Source organism: Neofelis nebulosa, chromosome 8, assembly GCF_028018385.1.
Source record: "Neofelis nebulosa isolate mNeoNeb1 chromosome 8, mNeoNeb1.pri, whole genome shotgun sequence".
In the NCBI taxonomy this organism is placed as follows: domain Eukaryota; kingdom Metazoa; phylum Chordata; class Mammalia; order Carnivora; family Felidae; genus Neofelis; species Neofelis nebulosa.
Window position 1 is genome coordinate 552,796 of NC_080789.1, and position 14,613 is coordinate 567,408.

The window sequence follows — 14,613 nt, forward strand, 5'->3', positions numbered from 1 at the left end:
AGGGGTGGCCTTGGGGCTGGCACAGCGGAAGAGAAAGACACCTCCCCCGTCCCCACCCAAGCAGCCCTCAGACAGAAGGTGGCCATCTAGAGGTGTGACGTGAGGAGGGCAGGAATTCACTAAGGGGAGCTGGTATCGGCCATTTGTGTGGCCCCCAGAAGGCTGTCCGGAGAGCAGAGTCAGAATGGCTGGAGGATGGGTGGCTGAGATTTGTTTGTTCCCTGATCAGATGAGAGTGGATGGGAGGGAATCTGGGAGGGAGATCCTGAGGAGTGGGGGGCTCCTTATGTTTGGGGGGTGGGGGCTCTGGGAAGTTTGCTCCAGATGCCTGCCCACCCTCTTCCCTGCACCCTGGCCTCTGTCCGGGGCATGATGGGTGCCACTGTGATCACCCTCCTCCTTCCCCACACAAATGTGAGTCCCACCGGGACCAGAGCCCTACCTGTACCAGGTGCCTGTCGGGTGGGGTGTGTGGGATCGGGGTGTAGGTATCACATAAGCCAAGAACATTCCACAGTGGTCTGGGACGGTGGTGAGTCAGATTCCCAGCCAGAGGGGCTGGTGGTGTGGAGGGGCCTGACAGGTGGTAGGTAGCACCTGTCAGGTGGGAGGTGAGCAGGTGTGGACACAGGCACAGGAAGGACCCACTGGTGGTATCAGGTGAGTTGTGAGGAGAGCCCCCAGGTTCTCTCTGGGTCACACAGTGGATAGCTGTTGGACTAAGGTTCCCAATACCCAGGAGATCCACACCTGGGGTCCTGTGCCTGCCTGATTTCACACGGAGGCTGTCTCAAGAGAGGAGGTCAGAAGTCACCAAAGCAGGGGCCACAGGGCGAGGTCAGCGCAGGACCACAGCTGCTTAGGAGGAATGGAGGCACTGATGAGTACACAGACCCACATCCAGGCCCTCAGTGACCGGGGAGGCCCTGCTGGCTGCCCCTGCTGCCTGGCTGGTGAGGACCAGGTGGCCCTTGGGTTGGCTGTAGGCAGAGCCTGTTTTACGAAGAAAAAAAGCTCTCAACTTGCATCAGTTCTGAGACACTACTGCCAACGCGGGGCGGGGGCGGAGGCAGCAGTGACCCCCCTGCTGCCGGCCAGGCTAGGGCTCCAGGGCCTACGGCTGAACAACACACAGGTTTGTCAGTAAGAATAACACAGCTTTTATTGGGAGTTGGGGGTCTCGGGTGCCCTGTCAGATTATCAGAACATTAAAAATGGACTCAACATAAAATAATCCTGCAGACCCCTCCAGGACAGCATGGCCTGGCCCTGCCCTCCCCGACAGGTGCACCCCCACCCCCCACCCCACCTGGCATCGCCGAAGCCAGTCTCTGCACCCCCTGTGCCCCTATCCTGCACGCCCATGGCCAGCCCCTGCCAGGTGCCCCAACTGCCCACCAGGCCGTGAGGGTCTTATTTTAAGGCAGTCAAACTTTGCAGCCTGGCTCAAGGCCGGCTCCCAGGGCCACTGGGCAGCTAAGACCCTGTCTGGCCAGTCCAGCTCCAGACCCACATTTGTCCCCAGAGCCAGGGAGACCCTTCGTTGTGGCTGGACACAAAAGTGCAAACACGTGGCTCTTTCCTGCGTTTGTTTAAAAAAAATAATAATCAGTAAAAACCGAGGCTTAGAGCCTGTGACGTCCATGCCCGTCGTGGCCCTCAGTCCTCACGGTGTCTTGGGGCTCTGGCCCCTGGCTCCCGCCGGCAGAGCGCACATCTGAGGCCTTATTGCTGTGCGCGGAGCTGGACTCGCTGGACTCGAGGCCCACGTGGGGTCAGGCAGGAGAGACGCAAGCTGGGCTGTCCAACTGGTTCCAACTGCCAGCTTTACCAATGCAGCATTTATTTTAAAATAAAATTAAATTAAATTAAAAAAGACAAATTGCATCACCAGGTAGTTTTCTCGATTAAGGGCGCGCCACGGCTGGGCAGCAGCAGCATCACACGGGGCCGTTCAAGGTGGCTCCTGCAGGTGGTGGTGCGTCCATCTTCCTGCAGGAAGACGAGTGGGGCGGTTAGAGCCCTTGGTCCCAAGGGTCCCGTCCGGTCCCCTTCCCCCAGCCTGACCGGCTCACCTGTCTTTTGTCGCTGTCCCCAGGATGGCTGCTGTGCATGTGGATGGGGCTGCAGTGGTGATGGCCGCTACGGGCCCTGTTGGAACCGCCCCGCTCAACACAGGAGCAACTGGCAGGGCAGCTGGGGCGGGACTGGCCTTGCCCGGCGCCGTGGTGGCCGCCACAGCAGCCTCAGGGGGGACAGCCACAGCTGGGGGGAAGGTTGCTTCTGCAGGTGCAGGGGAGGTGGGGTCTGACAGCGTGCTGGCGGTGCACTCAGCCCTGTACGGCAGACACAGGCTCCAGTTACCTGGGCTCTGGGTTCCAGTGTGGTTCTGCGCCCCCCCCCCCCCCCCCCACCACCCAAGTTCCACAAACACCAGAGATCACCTGCCTGTCCACCGAGACCTCAGACCTTCCAGGTAGTGCTTGCCCTGAGCTGGTCTCTCTCCAGACAGCTCCCCACCCCCACCCCCCACCCTGGTATGCAACATGCTCCCCTCAATACTTCCAGCGACCCTCACTAACTGCACCACACCCAGCCCACTTGAGAGAGCCCATGGGGGGCGCCTGGGTGGCTCAGTCGGCTGAGCGTCTGACTTCGGCTCAGGTCATGATCTCACAGTTTGTGAGTTCAAGCCAGGCTCTGTGCGGACAGCTCAGAGTCTGGAGCCTACTTCAGGTTCTGTGTCTCTGCTTCTCTCTACCCCTCCCCTGCTCACTCTCTGTGTCTGTCTCTCAATAATAAATAAATGTTAAAAAAAAATTTTTAAAGGCAGCCCATGGGCCATGTGCCCAGAAATGGTCCCTCCTGTAACTGGAAAGGTCAAGAACCAGTGGCCTCAGGACACCAGCCCCAGTGCCGGGCTCTGGTCTTCACAGCCCTTCTTGCTGCAGCCCAGGAGAGCGAGCCCATGGCTCCTCCATTCAGCCCACACCTGCCCAGTGCTTGCTTCAATTACGTATAAGGTCAGCTCCAACCGTACAAGGACCCCTGGGAGCCAGTGAGGGTGGGGGAGCCACGGGCAGCATAAGAAACGCCCTACATTAAAGCCTGGTGACCAGGTGTTGGCCTAGGTGGGCACAGCCTGAGGGCTCACCCACAGGCAGGCTGGGACCAGAGTCCTGCAGGCAGCTCCGGAAATGGCCCACTTGCTTTCAGAACATAATTTGCTTCTCAGAGCAAAGCTGGTTTTTAGGGAAGTTAGGAAAAGAGGAAGAGGCTTTGAGACTTGCAATGATTCTGCACTTTGAGAAGGAATTAAACCCATTCAAGAACCATGTATGCCTTTAACCCAAGGATCACCACTCAGGGGCCTGGGGCCCTGCCTCCTTGCCTGGCCCCGCTGGCTCCTAGCTGTGCCCCCTGAGGGACAGGCCTTATTGTCTGGGGTCCTGAGAACGAGCATGCTGTGAGCCAGAGCTGGACCGCCACCAATGGGATGGACTGAGCCCCAAACCTGCGGGACCACCAGGGCTGGGGCAGCGGGCTGGGGGGTAGGGGGAAGGAGACTCCACGGCTGTTCCCACTGTCACACATCTGGTCCTTGTCCTCTCCTGCCAGGGGACTGCCCCCCCCCTCGCCCCTGTAAACTTCAGCTCCACCATCACCTTCTCTTTCAAGTGCCCCACTGGCCCCCAGTTCCCTATTTTCACAGCTCCTTATGCAGCTTGCCTCCCCACCGTGCCCAGCCAGGAGGGGTCTGTCCATCCAATGACGGATCCCAAAGGCCTGGGCCTTCCTGTGGGTGAAGGAGGGATGCGTGCAGGGGAGCTTGCAGGGAGGATGCCCCCAGTCAGGACTCCTGTGACCCAAGGATGTCCTCAGAGACCCTCCCTCCTGCCTGAGAGGCCACGGCCCCTCCCCACCATCTGGGGCAGCCCCATCCCCAAGTCCCCAAGGCGGGACATTCAGCCCCTGTGCTCTCCCTGTGTGAAGAAAGCATCCCTGACCCCGAGCTTCCACTTGGACGAACAGGCATCCCTACCCCCCCCCCCCACCCCCCAAAAGTCAGCATCCTCAGGGTCACAGGGCCAGCAGGGCATTAGGTGAGCAGAGTGCTGGGGACCTAGGGACCCTGCACACCTGGGGACTGACGCAGGCAGCAGGGGGGTCTCCCGGCTGGGACCCATGCTGACAGTCTCCAAGGCACCTGCCATCTTCTGCTCGTCCTCAGTGTTGTCGGAAACCACTGGGGGGGCCTTCCTGGTGACACACGCGTTCCAGGCACATGGGGAAGCTGGGCCTACTACAGGATAGGGAGCTGAGGACGGAGGGGCCGCAGGGCGCGGTCTCAGGGTCCTTAAGCCCACACGTGCATCTGTGTATTTACAGGAACTGTACAAAGGGGCTCTCCTCCCCCAGGCCAGGAGGGCCCCCACTTAGCCCTGTGACTTCCAACTCCCTCTCGGTGTGGCTCTGATACCCTGTGGAGCTTCCAAGCCTGTCTGATGAGGGGCACAGGGTCAAGGACCTTGAACAGGCCCCATAACGGCCACTGAGGTGGCACAGTGCACTCAGGTGACCTGCATGGAGAAAGCAAGGCCTGGGGAGACTGGCCTGGGTTGGGAAGGCCCTCACTGTCCGCCAGAGGCCCTGGCAGCAGATGGGTGCAGGCCAGTGACATGCACACCCCGAGGGCTACCCGCCCTATGCCTGGGCCCTCTGGGAGATGTGCAAACCCCAGTATCACCAGGGGGACAGGGAGCCACAGTGGGGTCTTGGCTACATCCTCCCACTGCCTGTGCTCAGAGCCCCTCCTACTCACGGGTCCTCTCTGGGCCCTGGGTCAGGCTATCCTGGGCACCGCCGTGGCCCGTGTCCACCGGGGAGCTGCACCTGGGCCCCGACTCGGAGCTGTGGAAGGCAAGGCTGAGCCCCGGCCAGGGAGATGCCACCCCCAGAGGCAGATGGGGTGACCTCCTGGCCCGCCCCACCTCACCAGCAGAAAGGCTGGAAGTCGGTGAACTTGGCCCAGCCTTTTTCCTCCAAAGCCGAAGGGCTGGGGGTGCTGGATGCCCACACGCCGGAACCCACATCCACCGCCACTCCCGGAACCGGCACTGGCGAGTTCACCGTCTCCTCAAATACTGCCCATGAGGCGCCTGCTGGGGGGAGACACAGCCGTCCAGGCAGCCCTGACCCACAGGTGAGCCCCACCTGCCTTCATAGCCCTGGGGCTCCGCAACAAGTGCCGCAGGGCATGCCTTCCCCGACAAGACCAGTGGACACCGGCCGGCCACCAGCCATGGCAATGTGGCAGAGTGACCTCGACAGGGGGCAGGCGGGCAGCCAAGATCTGGGCCAAAGCATCTGCTACCAATCCTGCATTGGCACAGCCGGGGGTTGTGGGGACACTGCTGCCTTCTGGAGCATCACCTGCAAGCTTGGGCACAGAGTCTGCAGACAACAGACAGCAGGCCCCCCCCACCACCACCATGCACAGGCCAGGGCCTGTGTCCCTGCCCAAGTCCCCTGCCCAGCCTGAACCCTGTGTCCCCAGCATCTACCTTCTGAGCCACCCTCCAAGCGAGGACCTTCCTTCTGGGCTGAGGCCAGAGGGGCACCTGCCAGAGCCACATCCTTGTCTGCTTCCAAGCCCTCCTTCCTGTCCTGGCCTCCACGCTCCAGGCCATTCTTTGAGCAGCTCTCTGAGGTGTGAGGGCCCCCAAACCTGGGGAAAGACACATGGTCAGAGCAGCCACCAGCCAGCACCAACATGGGGTGCCCCAGAGTGTCCCCTCCTGTGCACCCAGAACATCGTGGCTGGCGTGGGGCTGGGAGTGCACACACAGCCTTCTGGGACCTCTCTGCCTCAGGAGGCTGGAGGAGGACAGGTGGGCCTCACACCTGGCTCTAGCCGTCACTCGGGCAGTGCACTGCGTCTCCTTGTCCTCCCAGATGTCATCCTCCTCCTCATCGTCAAAAGGCTGGATGTGGTCACTGCAGCAGGCCTCAAACAGAGCTGCGCTGGGCTGCAGGCAACATCACCCACATAGTGGCAATGGCTCCGGGAGGAGCTGAGCCAGACGGGGGGGCATGGGATGGGGGGTTGGGCTCCCAGAGGGGCTGAGTCAGACAGGGGGATCCCAGGATGGGGGGCTTGGCTCCACAAAGCAGCCCTGTGTCCCCATACTGCCCACCCACCAGTGTCCCCATCCACTTCTAATGAGCATGGAGCTGTGGACTTACACTGTCCTCGTCAGCATCGATGCTGAAGTTTATCTCAGCAATCCTGTCGAAGGGAGCACTGCAGCAACAAGGGACATGGTCAGCATGGAGCCACCTGGGGCTTGTCCTGCAACCATCCATGCCCTGATGCCCCGGGAACATCCACCTGTCCCCTTGAGTGTAAGTAAATGGGGGCCTCGGACAAAGGGGGCAGCTCTCCGTCCTGCCTCCCTCCTCACACTCACTCGTTTTCCACCCAGGCCCCTCTGTCCCTGGTCTGCACGGTGACAATCTGCCTCCCCAGAGGGTGTTGCAGCCCAGCCCCTCCTGCAGGCCTGGAACCTGGTCACACTGGGCAGAACCCAGCTCCTTTCCAAGAGGGACAAGGTGGTGGGAGATGGTGAAGGCTCAAATGTGGGATGTGGTGACAGGAGGGAGGCACCCAGGTGACAGGATCCCAGGTGGGGTGGACATGGTTTAGGGGCCAAGAGAGCATGATGGGAGCTCACTTGACACTGTCATCCTGGTCTGCAAACTCCTCGTCATTGAAGCCAAACTGATCCACGAAGGTGGCTGTCATCTGCTGGACCTGGTACTCGGAGAAAGCCTGGCGGGGAGGGGGGCGCAAGGCGGCCTCAGACGGAGCTGCTCCCAGAAAAGCTCACTCTGCTGCTTCACGGGGTCCTCCCAACCGGATGACATGCACGCAGGGTCGCGTCCAAAGAGCCTCGTTTACTTTAAAGGTCATCCACCGGGTCCCCAAGGGTCTCATCGGTGTGGCTCTGGGGGTTCCCCCCTCATTAAGGGGCGAGGGTGCTGCACGTCTGGCCCCTCCCCTGCTCGAGCCTGGTGCGTGGGGACAAGCACACTCCCCTGGGCTGTTTCCCGCAGCAGCCTGGCAACGCCCTGGAGACTGAGCGCTGCCAAGGGCGGGAAGGGCTGCCTGAGCTTGTGCAGAGCGGCCACACGCACCTGCTGCAGGGACAGCTCATTAGGGAAAACGCCCTCCATGTCCTCATCCTCACTCGAGGGGTGAAGGTGGTGGGTGCTTACCTGAAACAGCCAGAGTGGGTGGACGTGAGCCCCCGGGGCTGCTGCCCCCTCGCCCCTCCCCTTGGTGTAGGGCACACCAGGCCTCGGGAATCAGGAGCCCTCGAGAACACACTAGGGCTCCTGAGGGGACAGGGAAGGGTCAAGGGGCCAGGCCGGCTCTGCTGAGGCTTTAGGGGGCCACTGGGGCCTGAGGCAGGACAAGTCGGTGTTCAGGACACAGAGGCAGAGACCACTGCACGCATTCAGGGCCATGTGGACGGACGGACGGACGGACACACACACACACACACACACACACACACACACACCCCACACCACACCACCCCCCCACCCACCGCCGCGCCACTGGACAGGAAGGCATGGCCGCAGCACAAACGGATGCCGTGCCACGGGAACAGCTGAGCCCCTCACCAGGTCCACAGCGTTCCTGCGGTTGGTCTCCGCCAGTGTCTCCTCCACGAAGTTCTCCCAGCGCCCACGGCAGTCCGCAGGGAGCCCTGCAAGGGAGCACCATTGCTTAGCCCTGGGACAGCGCCACTGTGCTCAGGCATGGAGGGCCCAGAGGGGACGCCTGAGGGCCACCGGAAGGGAGGCCTAGGCGGCCAGGGGTCCTGCAGGACCTCGAAGGCGCTCACAGGAGAGGGCCTGAACTCAGCGGGCATCTTGGCACACAAGCTGACCTCAGGAGCCCCCAGGTGCGAAGTGAGCACGGGGACCACTGCTGTGCGGATCTCCCTCTGCCGTGCGGATACCACTGCAGCTGTATCTCCCTCTCCGCCCATCCCCCCAACCCCTCAGTGCAGCCCACAGGCCTGTGGGGGCCTGTTTTCTGGAAAGGTCAGAGCCCCAGAAAGAGTCACAGTCCAGAGCAAGTGAAGACCACAGCAGAAAGCTCCTTGCTCACCTCACACACCCCAAACTGCACCCTTCCTAGGGAGCCTCCCTGGGTCCACACACCCTTGTCACAGGTGCCTGACCTCGGCCTGTTGGCCACCGACCAAGTACACTCCCCTGCTTCCATTCTGGAGGGCCACCCAGAGCTTCCTGGACTCACCCCTGGCGCTGTGCCATAGGGACCACAGCAGAGACTCCCTGAAGGGACAACCAGGCAGCCAGTGTGGCAGGCCCACCGGTCTAAACCGGCGGGGACCACACCTGCCACAGAGCTGACCTAACACTGGCAGCACAGCTTCCTCTGCTGCACGATGGGGGAGGAACCCTAGCACCCCCCTATGCTCCAGGATCACGGCACCGGTGGGGGTCCTGCCAGATGGAGTTCACTCCTTTGTGCAAACACCATCCACCGCGCCCAAGCATCCCACGTGGGGCTGAGAAGACGGTCCTGGTCACGAAACTGGTGTGAACACCGCCCCCAGGGCCTTGAGGGATCCTGTCCTCTGCCCACCTTCAGCTCCCTGGACTCACTAGTGCACTCCATCCACCTGTCCAGCCCTGACCTCCCAGTGTTTCTCAGCACGCTGTTAGGGCTGGTCTGGGCATCGTCCTCCCCAGGGGAGCCACACGGGCCCTTCTGACCTGCCCACCTTCCTGTCTGAAGCAAGACTCCTTTGGGCCCTCCCGGCTCTGCTCAGGAAGCCTGGTGGCCAGGAGTTGCAAACCACGGCCAGGATGTGAGAGGGTGTGGGTGGTGGGACCCCAGGTCGGGGCAGGGGTGGCCCTGGGTCCGAGGCAGGAGAAGCCCAGGATGGCGGATGTCTCAGGCTGAGGGCAGAGGGGAGGACTGACCAGAGGAGGGGCTGCCTCTGCTCAGGTCCGAAAACCTGTTCTTCAAGAAGAGAGGCCACCTTCCCCAGCTCCCCAGACTTGTGCTAGAAAGGTCTGCAAAGCTGCCTGAGTTCAGAGACAAGCTGGACTGTGGAGCGGGAAGGCAGTGTTCGGGCGGGACTCGGGTGGTCCCTGAGCAGCAGACACAGGGGAGAACTTGTTGACACCTGAGCTGCTGAGTGCAGGCACCTGACAGGGCTGCTGGGCACAAGGATGCCCTCCACAGAGGTCTGTTCAACAGAACTGACACCTGGGACCCAGGCCCACCCTGAGAGAAGATCCCATGTGGGACAGCAAGCAGACTGTCCTGTACCAATGCAGTTACCGCCTGCTGAGGGGGGCCAGAGGGCAGGAGACGAGCAGGAGACGGGGGCAGGGGGCTGAGGGCAGAGGCAGGGGGGCAAGAGGCAGGGAGCAGAGTGCAGAGGCAGGGGGCAAGGGGCAGAGGCAGGGGGTAGGAAGCCAGAGGGCAGAGGCAGGGGGCTGAGGGCAGAGGCAGGGGGAAGGAGGCAGAGAGCAGGGGCAGGTGGCAGGAGGCAGAGGCAGGGGGCAGAGGATGGGGGCAGGAGGCAGAGGGCAGGGAAAGGGGGCAGAAGCAGGGGGCAGGAGAGAGGGGGCAGAGGCAGGGGACAGAGGCAGGAGGCAGAGGGCAGAGGCAGGGGGGGGAGGCAGAGGGCAAGGGGCAGAGGGCAGGAGGCAGGGTGCAGGAGGCAGAAGGCATAGGCAGGGGGCAGAGGGCAGAGGGCAGGAGACAGATGGCAGAGGCAGGAGGCAGGGGACAGAGAGCAGAAGCAGGGGGCAGGAGGCAGTGGAAGGGGGCAGGGGACAGAGGCAGGAGATGCGGCAGAGGCAGGGGGCTGAGGGAAGGGGCAGGGGGCAGACCCAGAACGGGGCTCCTGCTGCCAGGAGGGCAACAAGGGCAGGACGGGCTCACCTCGGATGACTTCGCTGATGTGGGTCTGCATGGGGCCCCTCTCCAGGTTCTGTACCACCGCATTGGCAATTCGGGTAAGGTGGCCCATGTTGCCTCTCCTCATGCCACCCGCTGCCCTGAAAGTGAAGGGCAGCATCAGGGGACCACTAGGTTTTCTTCACTGTGTCCATCAGGGCCCTGGCCTCGCCCCTGCTCCCAGCCCTCCCTGTCCCCCCCACTCCCCTCACCCCACGAATCCCACCTGCAGGACACTTATTTTTCCAGAGCACCTGCTACAGGCCAGCCAATCACTCCAATCTCACTACAAGGAGTGCTAATGAGGCAGACACCGCTCCTACCCCCAACGTAGAGACCAGAAACCGAGGCAGCCATGGGGCCTGCATACCAGCAGGGCCTGGTGGGCCTCTGCCCACCCTGCAGGGCTGTTCCGATGCTGCGCCCCTCAGCCCACATGCAGACACCTCTGCCCTGTCCTGGCTCCCAGAGGCCCTTCCAGCTCCACCCAGAGCCGGCTGACCCGAAGGAACACCCAGTGGGGCAGAAGAGGTTCAGAGACCCCAGTACAGTGCATTCCTGCCACGGGTGCTGACCAGCGGTGGGTGGCAGGGGAGGGCAAGGGGAGTCAAGAACGGACACGGGACTGGGACCCAGAGCCAGGCAGGGGCTGCTCCACATGGGCAGTGGCTGGGAGCTGGCCTGTCGCTGCCTGGCTCCCCGGGTCTGCAAACTGCCTCCTTTGCTGAGTTCTACACACTCTAAGGCCTGAGTCCTGGCTTCCGTCCACCTTCCCACCCCACGCTGCCAAGCACACACAGCTTCACGTTCAACCTCTCCTCCGTCACATGCGTGACCCAACACAAGGGCAAATCTTTAAAGCCCCTTGTGCTAGGAAGGCGTTAAATCCTCAGAGGGGACAAAGTCACTTTCGACCATGTTCTCTGTCCTAAAAGCCTGACGGTGCCCAGAAGAGGAAGCAAAGGTGGGCTCCTGAGTCAGTGAGCCCAGCCTGGCAGAGGAAGGGGTCAGGAGGGAGCCTGGAGGGACAGGCCCGCGGGGAGGCCTGTGTGCAGCCTGCTGTGAGTCCCAGCCTCTGTGGCATCGTGGGCCCCTCACTGAAAGGAGTGAGCCACCCACCGTGACAGGCACCGTGTGCACAAGTGCACAAGAGGGACAAGAGCAAGCTGCCCATGGGGCTTCAGTGGTATCACGTGGGCCAGACCCAAGGAAGGACAGATGACCCCGTCCCACATGTTGCACGTATTCTGCAGAGGACACAACCTGGTGGGGTAACAGCAGGATGCGAGCCATGAAGCGGGTGAGATCAGAGCCCCCCAGAAGCAGCAGTGGGCAGGGTGGAGCGACGGCAGGGTGTGGGCAGGGCTGTGGGCAGGGGCAGCCCACACAGGGACCTGGATGGTTGAGACTTAGGCAGTGGGAAGACCATCTGTGTGTTTCAAAAAGATCCCAGCTGCTCAGGGCGCGAGAGGCCGGTGGGGCAGGAGAGAAAGCAGGAAGTAGCCCAGATGCACTGCTGAGGGTTCAGGGCTTAGCAGGAGAAGCAGCTGGTGGCGGGGATGGGGAGATGGGAGGACTGAGGACACACTGTGAGTGGAAGGCTGGGGTCCCTGCTGACAGGCCGGGTGGGACAAGGAGAAGAGTGGCTCTGCCTGTCTCTCCTGGGCACCCTAGGCCTGCCCCTCCCTGGCCAGCACTTCCAGGTTCCCCACCGGAGCCGCACACCAGCCCCTGGGGTACCCCCTACAGCTCCCGTGGGTCCTTACTGTGCGTGATCATTGGCTTCCCAGGCCTCCAGGATCCGCTGGACCAGGCAGCACTTCTGGAACAGCTAAGGGGACAGGTGACCCCAGTCAGGGTCTGCAGGGCTGCACACTGCCCTCTACCCGACCCTGGACCGTGTGGGTTAGGCTGGCAGCAAGCAGGCACATCAGCGCAACGTCCCCAATGCTTCCCTACAGTCCAAACAGGAGCAAAGGTGCTGCCCGGGCCCCATAGGGCCACCCAGCTCCGCTCCTTCCCCTTGGCCGCCTCCCACCTTCTCTGTCCAGAAGCAAGGATTGGGCCCAAGTGCCTCCTCTGGCCTCTGGGCCTGGACGCCATTTCCTGTGCCTCTGCATGTGTTCTTGGACCCACCTCACACCCCACTCCATACAGGGCCTCCTCATCTGGGTGAGGGTCCCTCACTCACTGGTGTCAAGGCACCTGCCCCCAGCTGTGTACCCCCTGGGCTGCTGTCCAGCTCAGGCCTGCACGACGCAGGCCTCTCTGGTCAGACACTTGTGTCCCTCCTGTCTGAGCCTCACAGCCAGCCTGAGGGTCAGAATCGTCCCCCCCCACCCCCGCAGCCCCCAGCCTCCCCAGGGAAGCACGAACCAGTGGGCTCCCTGACTCAAGAAGAAGTGACCGTGCCCACCTCCTCATGGCACCCACCCACCCACACGCCTGTTTCCTCTCCTCCTCAACAAACACTTGTTAACATTGCTCTTGTCAGCTGTTTAGGGCAGAGGAGACACAGACACGGACACCAGGCAAGAGCTATGGGCAGTCCCAGAGGGGAGACTCCCGTGAGACACTCATGGGCCAGCATGGAAGTGCCAAGAAAAAGGCAAGACTTTCCTTTCACAGGGTCCACAACCCCAGAATGTTTTCCCCTGAGACTTCGACACATTCTCTTTCCTGCACACTTTCCTTCATGGCCTTGTCATGACGGCAGCAGACCCTGGGGCTGCATCCAGATGCTCTGGCCCCCTCTGGTGAGCGTGGCCCACCACAGGGCCCGGCCCTCGGCTCCCTGGCAAACAGGGACACTTTCTCCATGACTCTTTGTCTCACAGTGGAGGGAGGGCAGCGCACCCACGTCATGGGAGGCTTAGGGGGCAGCCACAGTGCGGATATCCACACAGGGTGGGGCTCAGCTCGCAGTGACAGGAAGGGCGCACAGCAACACACAGGACGCTGGCTGGACTTACATGGGTCACCATTGTGTTCTCAGGGCGGCTGGCAGCAGGCTGGGGGGCCTCTGGGTCCCCGCTTCCGGGCAGAAGCTCCACCCTGCCCTCCAGTCCACTGGCTTCTGCCCTGTCCTCGCGGGCAGCATGGGAGAGAATAGCGGCTATGCATAGTTCCACTTGGAAGTGCAGGAAGTTATTCCAGGTGTACTTAAAAAACAGGTCCTGAGTAAACAGAGGACAGAGGAAAGTCCTTGGACGGGTTTTCTCCCGGCAGCAGGACCACAGAGGTGAGGGGATCGCTGTCGTGGTAGTGCACCATTCCCACACGCTGTCCCCTGACCATGTGGGTGGCCAGGCGGGTGCTGACGGTACCTCCTTGAGATGGTCTCTCTGTTTGGAACCTTGACAAAGGGCCACCCGCCCTTCTGTCTCATCAATCTCTGCTCTCATCTGAACACACCCTGTGCTGGGCTTATCTTTTTGTCCTTAACTTAGAAGTTTAACTCATTACTTTTTAGCCTTTTTTCTTTCCCAAGCGTACTTTTCCTGTGGCATCCACTCTAAGTACATGATACACATTTTGCTATGTAAATGTTTATTATTCTGCCTTTACGATTTTGTCTTGACCCATGAGTTACTGGAAGTACATTAAATTCTCAAACACCCAGGGACTCTGTTCAGGAAGGGATGTGAAATCGAGAGGTGGACACTCCCCAAGGGAACCCAGTGAGGCCCAAACCCCAGCCAAGCCTAGAGGATGGCTGTGTCCTTCCCCTGGACCAGGGTGGGGACAGCAGTCTGCCTGTGACTCTCTGGTCCCGCAGGCCAGGGAGGAGGCACTGGCAAGGAGAGTGACAATGTGCCTGCCACATCGGTGAGGACGTTGCCGGTAAAATGGGGCAGCGACTACGGTAACCTGCTGCCTCCTCAAACAGACGCGTAGAATTACTGTACGACCCGCCAATCCCACTTCTTGGTACACACTCAGAAGAGATACGGGCACACCCATGTTCACAGCAGCGTATTCAAAACAGCCCAAAACTGGAAGTAACCCAAGTGTCTATCAACTAATGGCTCTGGACAAACACAATGTGGTCACTTCACACAATGGAATATTATTCAGCTTCAAAAAGGACGGAAATCCTGCCACGTGCCACCACATGGATGAACCTTGAGGACACACTGCTGAGTGAAATAAGCCAGACACAAAAGGCTAAATCCTGCGTGGTTCCACTTCTGTAAGGTCCCTACAAGAGTCAGACTCAAAGAGACAGAAGGTATAGGGTGGTTGGGTGGCTCAGTTGGTTGTGTCCAACTTCAGCTCAGGTCATGATCTCATGGTTTGTGAGTTTGAGCCCCGTGTCGGGCTCTGTCCTGACAGCTCAAAACCTGGAACCTGCTTCGGATTCTGTGTCTCCTTCTCTCTCTGCCCCTCCCCCACTTGTGCTCTGTGTCTCTCTCTGTGTCTCTCAAAAATAAATAAATGTAAAAAATATAAAAAAAAAAAAAAGAGAGAGACAGAAGGCAGATGGTGGTGGCTGGGGGAGGGGGAGGGGCAGGGGATAGACTGCTTACTGGTCAAAGTTTCTGTTTCAGAAGATGAGAAAGTTGCAGAAACAGAGAGTGGTAATGGTTATATAACATTGG

At 60.9% G+C, this 14,613-nt stretch overlaps 1 protein-coding gene across 8 annotated transcripts in view; it reads right to left on the minus strand.

Annotated features, from left to right (window-relative positions):
- Window positions 1-1,826: 1,826 nt before the first annotated feature.
- Window positions 1,827-14,613, minus strand: part of PPP6R2 (protein phosphatase 6 regulatory subunit 2) — an 82,703-nt gene continuing 69,916 nt past the window's right edge. For 3 of the 8 annotated variants that reach the window (XM_058740893.1, XM_058740894.1, XM_058740899.1), the window contains 14 exons: window positions 12,985-13,188; window positions 11,779-11,843; window positions 9,998-10,113; window positions 7,690-7,775; window positions 7,198-7,278; window positions 6,735-6,832; window positions 6,247-6,304; window positions 5,905-6,029; window positions 5,565-5,728; window positions 4,997-5,162; window positions 4,823-4,911; window positions 4,141-4,303; window positions 2,076-2,336; window positions 1,827-1,992 (listed from right to left, as the gene is read on the minus strand). In XM_058740893.1, the coding sequence (XP_058596876.1) occupies window positions 1,941-1,992; window positions 2,076-2,336; window positions 4,141-4,303; window positions 4,823-4,911; window positions 4,997-5,162; window positions 5,565-5,728; window positions 5,905-6,029; window positions 6,247-6,304; window positions 6,735-6,832; window positions 7,198-7,278; window positions 7,690-7,775; window positions 9,998-10,113; window positions 11,779-11,843; window positions 12,985-13,188 (1,728 nt within the window). In that variant the 3' untranslated portion in view covers window positions 1,827-1,940. The remainder of the gene's footprint in view (window positions 1,993-2,075; window positions 2,337-4,140; window positions 4,304-4,822; window positions 4,912-4,996; window positions 5,163-5,564; window positions 5,729-5,904; window positions 6,030-6,246; window positions 6,305-6,734; window positions 6,833-7,197; window positions 7,279-7,689; window positions 7,776-9,997; window positions 10,114-11,778; window positions 11,844-12,984; window positions 13,189-14,613) is intronic. The other 5 variants (XM_058740895.1, XM_058740896.1, XR_009265220.1 and 2 more) reach the window with 5 other exon arrangements.